This window comes from Euphorbia lathyris, chromosome 8 (genome assembly GCF_963576675.1).
Source record: "Euphorbia lathyris chromosome 8, ddEupLath1.1, whole genome shotgun sequence".
Classification (NCBI taxonomy): domain Eukaryota; kingdom Viridiplantae; phylum Streptophyta; class Magnoliopsida; order Malpighiales; family Euphorbiaceae; genus Euphorbia; species Euphorbia lathyris.
In genome coordinates, this window is record NC_088917.1 from 18,388,932 (window position 1) to 18,403,279 (window position 14,348).

The 14,348-nt window shown below is 39.8% G+C and overlaps 2 protein-coding genes across 3 annotated transcripts; both read left to right on the forward strand.

The window, feature by feature from the left end:
• The first annotated feature begins 295 nt into the window (after positions 1–295).
• Positions 296–2,531, forward strand: LOC136203238 (large ribosomal subunit protein eL20y). The gene is made up of 4 exons (XM_065994342.1): positions 296–447; positions 539–654; positions 745–808; positions 1,982–2,531. The coding sequence occupies exons 1-4, from the start codon at positions 433–435 to the stop codon at positions 2,321–2,323; spliced, it is 537 nt and encodes a 178-aa protein (XP_065850414.1). The 5' UTR covers positions 296–432; the 3' UTR covers positions 2,324–2,531.
• A 110-nt stretch (positions 2,532–2,641) lies between these two features.
• On the forward strand, positions 2,642–7,689 carry LOC136203237 (protein MAINTENANCE OF MERISTEMS-like). Of its 2 annotated transcripts, none has more exons than XM_065994341.1 (5): positions 2,642–2,883; positions 3,384–3,660; positions 3,761–4,650; positions 4,741–5,165; positions 7,542–7,689. In XM_065994341.1, exons 1-5 carry the CDS (start codon positions 2,839–2,841, stop codon positions 7,573–7,575), a joined length of 1,671 nt encoding a protein of 556 aa, XP_065850413.1. In that variant the 5' UTR covers positions 2,642–2,838; the 3' UTR covers positions 7,576–7,689. The 2 variants fall into 2 exon arrangements, with proteins under 2 accessions (XP_065850413.1, XP_065850411.1); XM_065994339.1 differs by lacking the exon at positions 7,542–7,689 and adding an exon at positions 5,256–5,453 and having other exon boundaries at positions 4,741–5,151.
• The last annotated feature ends 6,659 nt before the right edge of the window (positions 7,690–14,348 follow it).

Here is a 14,348-nt window from a genome sequence, read left to right on the forward strand (position 1 = left end):
AGTGTATTTAAAAAACCGATAAAATGATTAACCGACCGAATTAACCTTAATAGATTGGTTAACCTTAATAGATTGGTTAACCGACCATGTACAATGTACATCCCTAATAAAATCGTAACATAAAAGTCACTAAATTATATCAAAAGACTATTATTACTGTTAACCCACTTTTTTTTTTTACTTTCATAGATTCCTTATTTTATCTATCAACTCCTCCTTCTTTTACCGTTTTATCTTTTTGTCTCTCAATATATTTGTTTTCTCTTTTTCATCCATGTCTCTCTTGTCTGCTAAAAATTGATAAAAGTTCAATGATCACGGGTGTAATTTACCCTCCAAATTAGGTTTTGGTCCGCGCTCAGATATATATAATCTCTCCGCCGTTTTCCTTGGGCAGTTCGAGACATCGCATCTCTTCACTTCCCTCTGAGAATGGGTGTTTTCAGGGTAAGGTTATAGGAAGAATCTCCTCTCTTATTTGATCGAATAACTATGATTTCATAGGAATTGGGTTTATGGATTTCTTTTGTGGATGCAGTTTCACCAGTATCAGGTTGTTGGAAGAGGTTTGCCTACTGAGGCTGATGAGCATCCCAAGATCTACCGGATGAAGCTTTGGGCCACTAATGAGGTTCGAGCAAAGTCCAAGTTCTGGTAAGCTCTTTTTAACTTTTTCAATTTCGGAAATGAATTGTGTTGTATTTCACAGGCATTTGCTAATTGATCGTTCTTTTCGTCAAACAGGTATTTTCTTAGGAAACTCAAGAAGGTTAAGAAGAGCAACGGCCAAGTTCTTGCTATAAATGAGGTATGCGTCACGAGAATCTGGTTTCTAAATAGAACAATTGATGATCTGATAGATTTTTTATGATAGAATACTGCTAGCCTAATTGTTTTTTGTTTTTGTTTTTTTGCTGTACATATTATGTATGATTCGTGGAAACAAAATTTTTGGTTTGCTGTGATGGACCTGCTCTTTGATATTTAGCCGCCTATGCCTGTGTTTTGAGAGTTAGGTTGAACTGGTTGAAGCAATACTATCTTGTGTTTTTTTTCTTCCATATATCTCCCTCTGCTATTCCACAGCTTTTGGATAACAATGAAGCAACTGTACTTTCTATGATGTGTTTGAACCTTATGATTTGTATTTCTATCTGTTGGTGTCTTTTTTGGTTTTAAAAACATGTTAATTGTTGTTTTTGCAGAAATTTTGTTCTGCAACCATATAACTATTTGCTGAAGTTGTATGCTTGTTTTGAGATTTAAATTGAATTAGTGCCTGAAGCTTCACTATCTGGTCAATGTGGATATTTTTCATTCCCATTTGACTCATTCCCTCAAAGCAACAACACTTGTTGTTTTTTTGCCATATATTTCCTAGGAGCTAACCTCCTGCCGGTGACTTCCTCATGGCTCCGCAGGAGAAGAAAGAAGGTCCGGGCTCTTTTGTTTTCGCTTTCCCCCTTTCTTGTCCTTCCATAAACCTTATCTGTACTGCTAACTCTTTCATTGCTAGCTGGACCTGTACTGCTAACCAATGAATTACTAGCTGTGGCCGCATTTCTAGCATTTACAGAAAATGTGTAAACTCTTGCATCGCTAGCTCGATTGCTAACTATTTCATCGCTAGCTGGACAGCATTTTCTAGCTTATTTCTGTAAACCCCTCTGTCTTTGCTCCATCCCCTTCTTTCTAGTCGTTTACACTAATCTGTGTTAGCTGGACATCATTTTCTAGCTTATTTGTCTTCCCGTAGACCCTCTTCTGACAGTTTGTCCTTGCTCCAACTTCACTACATCTTTTCTTTCTTGGAAGATGTTGCAATGTTTAGTTGAGTGTATTGGCTTATTGGATAATTATGTGTATAGTTTTTTTTGCTCCTACTGAGTGGTGAATGCAACTTGTCATCACTGTGGATTTTATTTTGTTAATGTTAATCTGTATGAACGTGATGTTGACCTGTATGTAAAATGGCTTGCAGATCTATGAGAAAAACCCCACAAAAATCAAGAACTATGGCATTTGGCTGAGATACCAGAGTCGTACGGGGTATCATAATATGTACAAGGAGTACAGAGATACCACATTGAATGGAGCAGTGGAAGATATGTACACTGAGATGGCATCGCGCCATAGAGTGAGGTTTCCATGCATCCAGATAATCAAGACAGCTACTATCCCAGCTAAGCTGTGCAAGAGGGAAAGCACAAAGCAATTTCATAACTCGAAGATCAAGTTCCCCTTGGTTTTCAAGAAGGTTAGGCCACCAACTAGGAAACTGAAGACAACATACAAGGCTTCCAGGCCTAACTTATTTGTCTAATTCATTGATTTGTCTAACTCAACTCAATGAATCAGGTGCAAGAAGATATAGTTGGGTATTTGTTTTTTGTAGACTGTCATTTGGTTTACCGGATAATTTGTTTTGTTTTGAAATCGAATTTTATAGATTGCTCAGATTTGACATTGGAGTTTGATGAATCTCATTTTTATTTATTTTCTAAGTTAATGATGAATGCTATTTTTCTTTACTTAACCGTAAGTTATTTGCTGACTTGATGTAGTGTTACCATCTTTTTTTAGTACTTCTGAATCTGTAGTAACCTGAGCTCAGGAAGTTGCTCAAATATAGACATAAACTGTGTCGTTTACCCTTTATATAAGTATGCAAAGGATAATTTGTGAAAAAAGAAGTGGGCGACTATATACCGCACTAAAATTCCGGCTCACCGCCCTGTATTGACCTTTTTGCCCTTCTCATTATTTCAAACATAAGTTTTGAAATTCCAAATCCTCTCAACATCTTTTCCATTCTAAAAAAAACCGACAAAAAACGAGATGGCACGAAGAGGAGACATCGGCAAAGGATACATGGGTATTACGGTAAGTATTTCCATAAAAAAAATTATCAAAATCGTGAGTAATCGGGCCGAAATTCGGGATTAAAATCCCAGAATTTCGCCTAGGCGGGCGCCGGAATCCATCTCCACCTACGGTGGAACGCATGAACTATGCGTTCCACCATAGCTGGAGATGCAACGTGTCGAGCGATCCACTCTAAGGTGGATCGCACGGTGCACGCGCTCCACCGTAAGGCGAAGCGCGCGGCGCATGCGATCCACCTTAGGGTGGATCGCTCGACGTACGCGTTCCACTTAAGGTGGAACGCGTACAACGCATGCGCTCCACCTTATGGTGGGGCGCATGCGCCACCCGTTTGGCCCTTAGGGCAGGTGGTGTAAACCACCCGCCCAGGCCAAAAAGGGGCAAATTTTGAATTTTTTTAAAAAAAAATTGCACGGACCGGGCGTAGGCAAACCCGAACGTATAGAAAAAAAAATTATGTTAAATTGAATATACCTTATAAATAAATAATATTACAGGATAAGGAGGGAGCTGACCCTAGACGCACGTCTTCACGTCCTGTTACTGCATCTGCTCGGCGGGACCGGGAGGAGCAGCAGCGGTTTATGGCGGACGCCCGGAGGGCACATGCTGCACAGGCGGAGCGTGCTGAGGGACGGGATGAGGCGGCTGGTATAGACATGGACGGGGATGCTTCTATGCATCGTCCTAGTGCTGATACTATCCCCATAGATCGTGTCGTTGTGACGAGGGGTCGAGACGAACGATTTTCTTCTACCGCAGCATCTTCTTCTGGTAAGAGAAATTAAAAAATGTGTTTATTTGTATTTGTGTTAATCGTGATTATTGAAAAATATACTAAAAAATTAATGTCTACCGTTTGCTGTAATTTCAGGTAGCAGCAAGCGATCGAGGAGTGTAGAGGATGACTGGGTTGTGAAGGACCCCGTCCCCGGGGGTCCATTTGATGGTGCTGTGATCCCGAGCTTTTTGGGACATATTGCATGTGCTATATGGGCCTGTCAGGACAGGGGCGTCCTTAGGTGTCATACCAGATCAGGGTATTGCACGAAGCTGAGATTATGGTACAGTGGTTCTTCCCGGACGATTCAGTCGCGTATCGAGTCATCTGGCTTTTTCCATTTACATGGTATTATGCACAGTCACATAGATGCTGCACTGATCACGGCATTTGTTGAGCGGTGGCAGCCAAACACGTCATCATTTCACATGCCATTTGGCGAGATGACCATTTTGATGCATGATGTGTGGGAGATATTGCGCATCCCCGTAGATGGTGCCATGGTGACTGCTGATGCGACTGTTGATGAGCTTAAGGAGTGCGTGATGGATTTGTTTGGGGTGACTCGGGTTGAGTTAGATGCCCGTCATTATGCTTCTGGTGGTATACGAGCCGCTTCCGTCATGGAGCGCTGTGGAGGTGATCGGATTCCTGAGACCCAGGCTATAGCTTGGACGTGGCTGATGCTCGGTTCCACCTTGTTCGTAGACAAGAGTGGTGACCGCATCCGACCTTCTTGTCTGTTAGAGGTGCAGGACTCGGCGGCTGGAGCCGTTGGACTTTCTTGGGGATCAGCTGCACTAGCATATCTATACCGTCATCTTGGTATTGCTACCAGAGGAGATTGCGGGCAGATGACGGGTTGTATGACATTGCTCCAGGATCTTCCTAGGGCTTCGTTGTGGCCATCTATATCGATGGAGAAGAGCGATGAGCGGCTGAGAGCATTTCGTGCCCGGCTTGATGTGTTGACAGCAGATGAGGTATACTTGCTTTATAATTATAAATACTATTCAATTAAAACAAATTTGTGTATTACTTGTATGTGTTAATGTAATTTTATACATCTGTAGGTCATGTGGATGCCGTATGGCCCTGATGCCATTACTGAGACCCCGAGGACTCTATATTCTGGATGGATACGGTATCGGGATGTGATCGAGCCGTACATGCCGGGGCGATGCCTTCGGCAGCTTGGACATGTGCAGACCATTCCTAGACCGATATTGCAGCCTTCTAAGGCTGTTCGCCCGTGGACCAGTTTGAAGTATCGTGTAGAGGTGCCAGCTGTGATGGTCCGGGGTATTTGGGACTCTTTTCCCCAGTCGTCCGTCCTTATACTGTCTGTATTCACTCCAGCACATACTCCATCAGATTGTGAGGATCAGTACATGCATTGGTACACCCGTCACTCACACCCTCGTCTACTTCCGGAGATTGTTGCACCCGGACCGGCTGTTTATACTCGCTCGAACAGTGAGATTGTAAGTTATTTTTGGTTTTCTTGACTGGTCTAGTAATGTGAAATGATATTTACTGAAATGTGAAATGATATTAACCTTGTTTTTTGTTCCTTACTTTTTTACAGTGGGTTAGTCGATTATCTGGCTGGGGTGAAACTGTGCTGGATCACATGAGTCATCTGGACGAGGATGCTGCGATTGTATATAGGCAGTCGTTAGAGGAGATTATGGATGCTTGGCATTTGGCCAAGTGAGTTATGACTGTATTTTGTAGTATTTTAGTACTATTTTGACAGAATTTGGTGGATTGATATTTTAGTACTTTTTTGTGGTATGTTGTGTTATTATTGCAAATTTAAGAATACATTAGAACGACATAAACTGCATAAACTGTAAAAATACATTAGAACGACATAAAATGAAAAAAGACATTACAACGACATAAACCGGAAAAAAAAGACATTAGTCACTATCTTCTTCGTACACCTGAATGTTTGGTGAAGATGTCGCTGGTACACCTGACTGTATTGCAAGGTATATCTCTTTCTCCTCTGCAATATTCGTCTCATATTCCACAGGAAAAATGTTCCATGGAGCATTTCCTCTATTTCTTGGCCAAGCTCGTCCTGGCAGGTAATCGTTCTTTGAAGCGCTGATACTCTGTAGTACTCGAACCTCTAATTTATAGCGATCCCAATTTTTCACGATCGAGTAAGGATAAGTTCGATGAACCTCATGAGAAATTTCAGACTCTGTCCATCTTAAAAAGATGATGGAGTTGAAAATTTTTTTAGGGATGATTCCCCTCTGATTATCACGCAATAGTCTGGCGAACATAGCTTTCCAGTCATCAATAGGCATAAACCACTTCAGAAATGTTTGAATATGACTAGGAATATTTCCTTCATTCAAATTGTTCAACCATTCCTCTAGAGCAAATTCAAAAGACATGTAATACATATAACATAAGAACCACAACATGTGTAGTGAGTATATTGGAAACTCACCAGCAGACGGAAGCTTGAAGCAAAACATAAATGGAAATTCAGGATGGAACATTGTTGGACTCACAAATGTCTCTCCATATACACGGATTGCGTAGTATTGATAATCAAGCATCTTCGTCGTGCAATCAGACTTATTCAAAGTTGAAACTATGCTTTTCTCGGGAGGAAAATTAGGGAACTCGTTGGTAAAATCAGATGAAGCCATTTATGTTTGAGAGTTTTCGTTGATCGTAATGTAAAGAGTAAATGTGGATAACTGAAGTAGCAACATTGTTTAATTTTATAGATGGAGAATATAGCCGTTGGAATATAGACGTTGGAATATAGCCGTTGGAATATAGACGTTGGAATGTGGATAACTGAAGTAGCAAAATTCATCAATATTCACCTGTAACATTACAGAACCACACAAAATTCATCACAATTCACCTGTAACATTACAGAACCACACAAAATTCATCAATATTCACCTGTAACATTACAGAACCACACAAAATTCATCTGTAACATTACAGAATATCAACCACTAATATCCCCTAAGTTGGGCCAAACTGGTCCACTGTGTCACCCTATCCTGATAGAACCACACATAATTGATCAGAATTCACCTGTAACATTACAGAACCACACATAATTGATCAGAATTCACCTGTAAAATTACAGAACCACACATAATTCATCACAATTCACCTGTAACATTACAGAACCACACATAATTCATCAGAATTCACCTGTAACATTACAGAATATCAACCACTAATATCCCCTAAGTTGGGCCAATCTGGTCCACTGTGTCACCCTATCCTGATAGAAGCGCTCCCATCCTACAACGCTTTGGCCTCGGTGCACAAACCACCAGTGTACTATAGGGGGCACCGGAAAGTTAGGCGATAAATTTAAACGTATGTAGTGCTGGCAGTGATTCCCTAAATGAGCTATACAAATCTCACGTGATGGTCTTGTAGCAGTCGATGCGGCATACAATGGTAAGATAGTACCACACAACGCTAATGTGTCCCCACCTGAGAAGCCAAATAACATGATAGCAGAATTGTACATGGTAGCAACCGGCCACAAGTCATCCCAAACGATCATCCAATAATCCGGCATACAACCTGCACCGTCCCAACTTACTCTACGAAGAGCTGCATCAACAGTATCAACAAACACTCTTTGATACAAACAACGGTTAGCAATTACTTCATTTCGAATGTGATGCCTAACTGTCTGCCATGCTTCTTCGTCACCAAAAATGTAAGTTGCTACCGTACGGAAACCACAATTTCCATCACCTACAACGTCGTAGTATGATTCGACGTATGATTTAATTATGCCAACTAATTTATCGGAATGTACGAATTCAGAACCATGATACGTTTTTCCATCTGCATTCATGTATATTAGTGTAAAACAACTCTATATTGCAAAACAGTTATAAAAAAAGTTAGGTTTATCAGATATAATTTACCTGATGAGGCAGCATTATGTACCGAGGATGACGAGCTAATTCTGCCACTTCTACCACGACTCCTAGATGAACTAGTAGAACGAGCCCGTCCACGATGAGTTTCATTATATTCCCAAGAACTCGGCATACGTTTTGTGGATTTGCTCACCTTAGGTCGCCCCCGCACGTTAATTTTGACATCGGGTTCGGTGTACTGAGCTTGATCAGGGTGTAGTTGATCATGGATAAACATTGAAATATTACGCATTACGGATGGGTCGGCTTTAGAGACTTGGTCCACTAAGGACTTAAAATATCGCTGCTCCTCGTTCAGATCATTACGCCCGTTATTTTCATCAGTGTGACCATGATTGATTAAAAGTGTTCTCCAAAACACGTGAACACTCTCAGAACTGATCATTTGTTCCAGATCACAAGCTCGTTTCAGTTCACATGCACATGGTATCTTATGCGATGTTCTCAATACACAACCGCAACGCACGTACACTTCATGGCTCAACCCTCTCATACGCTCTAACTATTGATTCAACAACTGCAGACAATAATGAGAGACTTTGAATACAAGTTGGCTTAATGGGCGTCCGGTGAAAGTGACTGCTTGACGAAGCCGCGACTGTTCAAGCATGTACCTGATACGAAGACAAAATTATTATTAGTTAGTGAAATGATACAACCCTAAATGCAAATTCCAAAATCGCAGTAGAAGAAATTGCAAATACCTTATATTGGTTGCTTGTGATTCAATCTGCTTGTGAACCTTCTGCCATACCGTGTCAAGGCACCCAGTTGCCGTATTGAGTCATTGCTTTAGACTAGCATGTTCGCTCTCCACTCGACAAGTAGTTGTGTTACCAAAATGTAGGAACTCCTTTGTCCAAGCAACAACAAACTTCTCCTTATACACCAACCACGTCTCCTCAACATACGAGATAACTCCTTTGAACCTGCTCATCTTTTCCTTCATCATCATAAGATTGGTCTCGTACTCCTCAATGGTTAATGATTCTAATATTGTTCTCCATTTGCCATTCTTGAATTTAGAGGCAAGACCTTTATCTCCAATGATTCTATACACACGATCTTCCACATCCTTATTAATATGCCAAGTGCATAGCAAGTGCGCTGCTTGTGGAAAAATTTCTTGTATCGGCTTTAATAACCCAAGCTCCCTGTCACTAACAACAACGGTCGGGTTAAGATCATCCCCAAGCAAAATCTTCAGCCTTTGCAAAATCCAACGATAGCTCCCTTCGGTCTCGTCTTTAACAATAGCATACGCTATCTTGAAGTTATTATTGCATGGCGTCATCCCAACAATCTCAACAAACAGCATTTTGTACTTGTTTGTTTTGTACGTTGAATCAATGCCGATGTACCAGTGGTAAGTCCTGAACATATCAACTGACTCTGGATGTGCCATGAACACATGCGTTATCACACCTGAATCAGCCTGTGTGTAATTGACATATTTGTTCTCCACAGCAATATGGTAGAATTGACTAGCCAGGTCTCTACCTTCAAACGCGTCCCTCCTCATTTTTTCCCTGTAATTATATATGTGTTTAATTACTGAGTTGTCCTCTGGGTGTTTTTCTTTAACTGCTGCTAAAATAGCACAAGGCTTTGCTTGAGCTGAAGACATATCATGCACAATTTGTTTAGATGCGATACTGAGTCCACTCATTTGCCGACTTCCCTCTGGATACATACGCATTGTATGGTTATGCATTCCAGTTAACCCAGCCTTAGCCTTTATCCCCCATCCCGAAAGGTCTGCATGTTGATAGGCTTTAATCTGAAATTTACATCGGCACGCTTTAGTTTTACTTTTCCTAATTGCAGGATCTTCATCATTTTTCACAACACCTCTATATCGTTCACCCCGTGAACAGCGCAACAACTTCTGTTTACCCCCATTTTTGTGCGAAGATATTACAAGCTCAAACCCATTCTGAATAGCTATCTTTTTTGCCCAATCAATAGCATCCTGACTGGAGGGGAAAACGGTATCCGTTATAAAACGCGAACTATAATCAATGTTATCGGGGTTCCAATCTTCTATCGGTACCTGAATATACGAAAAATTTACATTAAAATTACAAAAATACTTCGGGCCTATTTCTCCCGTTCGAAATTAGTTCGGGGCAATTTCTGCCCACTTTTGCCTGAACGGGCAGGCTACCCGTTCCACCATAGGTGGAAACGGGCAGCGCGTACTGCCCGTTCCAAAGGTGGAACGGGTGGCGCGTACCACCCGTTCCATGGGTGGAGCGGGTGGCGATTACCACCCGTTCCTTAGGCCGATCGGGTAGTTCATCCGATCGGCCTAAGGAACGGGTGGTAATCGCCACCCGCCCAGACAAAATTCGAATAAAAATAAAATAAAAAAATGATTAATAACGTTTTTAATTCTCCTAATATTACCTCGTGTTCGAACTCATTGTCTTCGGGAATGTTTTGATCCATTTTTTTCAAATTCGGGATTTGTGCTCGGGAGAGAAAACTAGAGAGAGTTTTTCAGGTTTTAGGGGGAAAAAAAGTGGCAAGGGTAAAATGGTCAAAACAGTGCGGTGAAACGGAAATTAAGGGCGGTATTTAGCAATACCAAAAAGAATTACATCAATTATGTTGATGGATTTGCTCACCTAACTTTGTTGCAGCAGCAGAATGATTGCAAGAAGATGCTTAGAGTTTATAACAAAAACCATTTACTGATATGCATATAGCTTGTCTGTTTGCAAAATATCAGTTTGATCCATGAAGAAAGAAAATATTCTTCTTATTAATGTCCCTAATCAAATAGAAAGCAGGTTATTGTAATGTTATATGAGATTGTAGTTCATCGGTGTGTATCCAAAATGATAGTGAACACAAAATGCTAAGAAGTCCTTGAAGAATGAGATCATTGTAAAATCAGGCAATATCATTATCCTAAACAAAACTTTACAAGAAAAACAAACATATATTTTTAGGATCCGTTTGTTTTACCTATTGTTTGCTGTTGGAAAATGTTGTTTTTTTTCAAAAAGTAGGGATTCCTTATCTTTTGTAAAAAACTACTTTTCAGGTGTAAAACCAAAGACTTTAAACTCTAATTTTTGAAGTGGAAAGGTAAACATGGGTATGAAAAGTAGCAACCAAATGCTCTCTTAAGTTGGATAATGAGCAGTTTGAATCACAAAATTGCAATTTTGATCCTTGAAGATTTTAGCCATGTGTGTTGTGCCTTATGTGCTTGTTTTTATCATTTAAGCGGTTATTCTATTTATCATAATTAAAACTATAAAGCATGACAAAATAGTAGAGTAATAAGAAAGCATGGGGATAATATTTTTACATACCTTGAAAGGTTGTAGGATTAAGAAAACATAAGCTCAAAACGGAAAGACATAGGATCTAGAATAAGTGAAATCTTCGAATAAAGACTGTATAATCAAAAGGGGAAGATTTATTCCCGCAATGAAAGCATGTTAGATAATTTCAACATTCAGTTCTTCAGCAATCATGAATCCAAAGCTTTCTACTTTTTGAGCTAGATGATTAACTTCCTCAAGCTCAATTTCTAATTCTTCTGCCACCATGTTGTTGATCCTGGCATGTGCGTCTGTCATGGCCGATCCTTGGACGCTTAGCAAAGATGGGATTGGTAACTAGAGCAGTTGTGAGCTTCATGAGTTCATATTAAGGACTCCAAAGTTGTAACATCTGCTTTCACATTTTCTTCTCTAGAAGTCTTGTGAATAAGAGGAAATAAAACTGCCTCCGCTTGTGGTTCCAAACAGAGTGATGATTGGTGTTTGGGGAGAATACATCAATATATTACAAATGAAGTTTAGGGGTCTGAATGGTGGTAAAGTAATGTTTCTTGTGTGAACTCCACAGTTGTGCTCTAGAACACTAACAAGCAGATTCAGATATTCTATTCCTCTTGGACTGAAAGAGCAAGGTTTCAAGGGATTCTTTTTTATCAAGTGGAGGATGAAGAGAGTTCAGTCATGGAAAAGGATTGAGGATATACAATTGAGAGTGGCTGTTCTTTAAAGCAAAAATTCTCAAAGTTTCCTTCTGGTGAGGGATATCAAAGTCTACATTAACTTGGAAAATAAACAAAAATGGGATTCATCAAACTCCAATGGCAAATATGAGCAATCTAAAAATTCCATTTCAAAACAGAGTGACAGTCTACAAATACCAAAGATATACCAACTATCTCTTCTTACACCTCATCCATTGAGTTAGACAAGTAAGTTAGGTCTGGAAGCCTTGTATGTTGTCTTCAACTTCCTAGTTGGTGGCCTAACTTTCTTGAAAACCAACGGGAACTTGATCTTTGAGTTATGAAATTGCTTCGTGCTCTCCCTCTTGCACAGCTTAGCTGGGATAGTAGCTGTCTTAATTATCTGGATGCACGGAAACCTCACTCTATGACGAGATGCCATCTCAGTGTACATATCTTCCACTGCTCCATTCAGTGTGGTATCTCTGTACTCCTTGTACATATTATGATACCCAGTACGACTCTAGTATCTCAGTTAAATGCCATAGTTCTTGATTTTTGTTGGGTTTTTCTCATAGATCTGCAAGCCATTTTACATACAGGTCAACATCAATAAAAGACATTCATACTGATTAAAACATTAACAAAATAAAATCCACAGTAATCACAAGTTGCATTCACCACTTATTAACCAAAAACTATGCACATAATTATCCAATAAGCCAATAAACAATGCAACATCTTCCAAGCACTCGTGATATTTAGGTATCACAATCCAAACAGCTCATATATCCTTTATCTCAAATATTGAAGGTCGCAAACCATAATACAAATAAGCATACATTTTCAAATTCACATCATTAACATGATAATAGAAAAAACTGTGTTTTTCAAGCAATTGCTACAGTGCATGTATATCCATATGGTAGTTCTAATTGCAAAATATATGGACTAATATTGGAAGAAATGTAACTCTCCCAGTGTTCTCCTAAATAGAATAGAAGAAGTACACGCAAAGACTAATGAAGTGAAGTGTAACTTGATAGAATATTAGCGAATAGAATAGACAGAAAGAAGGTGCAATAAAGGTTTCGCAAGGATAAGAAAGAAGAGAAGTAGAAAGAGAAGTTGGAGCTTTTAAGTTCTGATACCACTTGTTGGTCCCTTATAATGTTACAAGTATAGTTCCAAGGGGGGGTTAGGAACTATTTAAACTTTTTATTTCTTAGGGCAGACTTCTTTTCTTAAGAGAAGTGGTTTTAACAGCGGCGCTGAGTAATCAGTAAGATACTGGCTTAGTCAACTGGTGACTAGGTCAGTTTCTTGACTTGAGTCAGGAGATAGCACTTAAAGTCTATTCCTGAGCTCAGATGTTTGATGCGCACAACTCAACTTGACCTCTTTACTTGGTCAGTTTTTGGTTATTTAAGCAAGCAATATATATAATGAGTTTAAGGTAAGAAATACGTTACTCAGCAGATTTATCCAGGTTCGGCTTCTTCTAAGCCTACGTCCTGTCCCCGGAACACGTTCCGAGATTTCGAATCCTCTACTGAGCTCTTTAAAGGTAGAGCCTCAAACCTTTTACAATCTTAGCAACTGAGTATAACAAGAGTACCTTCCTCTATACCTCTACTCAATCCTAATCTCTCGCTGAGTACTATAACCAAGTACTCAGCCTCTCCTTTCTAATCTCTAGAAATGATAAGTGTTTGTCCTAAACAATGATTGCTAAGACACCTTAGATGATTGAATAATCACTCTAGACTTTTACACAAAGATATGAAATTTAGTGTAAGATTTGCTTTGCTTTTTGCTTGCAGAACTTGCGTAGAAATTTGGTCAGCGTAATGACTTGATCAAGTTCTGTATGGAATGAAGCTTTTGATGGCACTATTTATAGAGACATCTTGAGGCATCGGTCATTTCGAATTTCGAAATAACCGTTGGAGGGAAACGGCTTCCTGTCGTTGTCATCCTGACTTGCTCAGAGCTCTCGGCCAATCAGATTTGGGTATCTTCTGTCCTCGGTCAGCTTTTGGTCAGCTCAGCAGAATGTCTCTCCTTTTATAGTAAAGTCAACTGGACAGCATACTGTGTCGTCTGAACTTTACCCAAAGTGGAAACACTTTGTCTGGAAGTTTTCCTTAGCCAGCTGCTGTCTTGTACGCTTTGTCGAATCAACTCAGCAGCTTCGTTCCGAAGTTGTTCCTTGAAGGTCTTCCAGATCCTTCTTCCGCTGAGTTGCGTTTTGTCTATAACGACAACGTTTTGACAAACGCGGGCCGAGTTGTATTGAACCGTTTGACTTGGGTTTTGACTCTTGTATTGGGCTTGGGTCTTTTAATCCTTATGTCTTATAAACAATTTAACTCAACATTGAACAAACACATTAGTAGAATAAATCAAAGCATTTAAACTTAGTGTTTTTAGAATATGTTTTTAAATTATACTTAAACAATTTTGTCAAATCAAAATTATGTGGAAAGGTGTTTCAACAAACTCCCCCATTTTGATGTTGGCAAAACTATTCAGCGAGGAACTCAGTGTTGAGCTCCCCCATGATAGTTGACCTTATATAACTTAGCAAACTCCCCCATAAGGGTTGAGCTACTGACTTAGTTTTACTCTAAACATTTAAAAGTTTAATTGAGTAAGTCTAAAGTCAGTTTTCAGATATAGGTCAGTTCATGGAACATATTCTATTTTACTCAGTGTTAAGCGGAAAATTTTAACATTCAGAGGG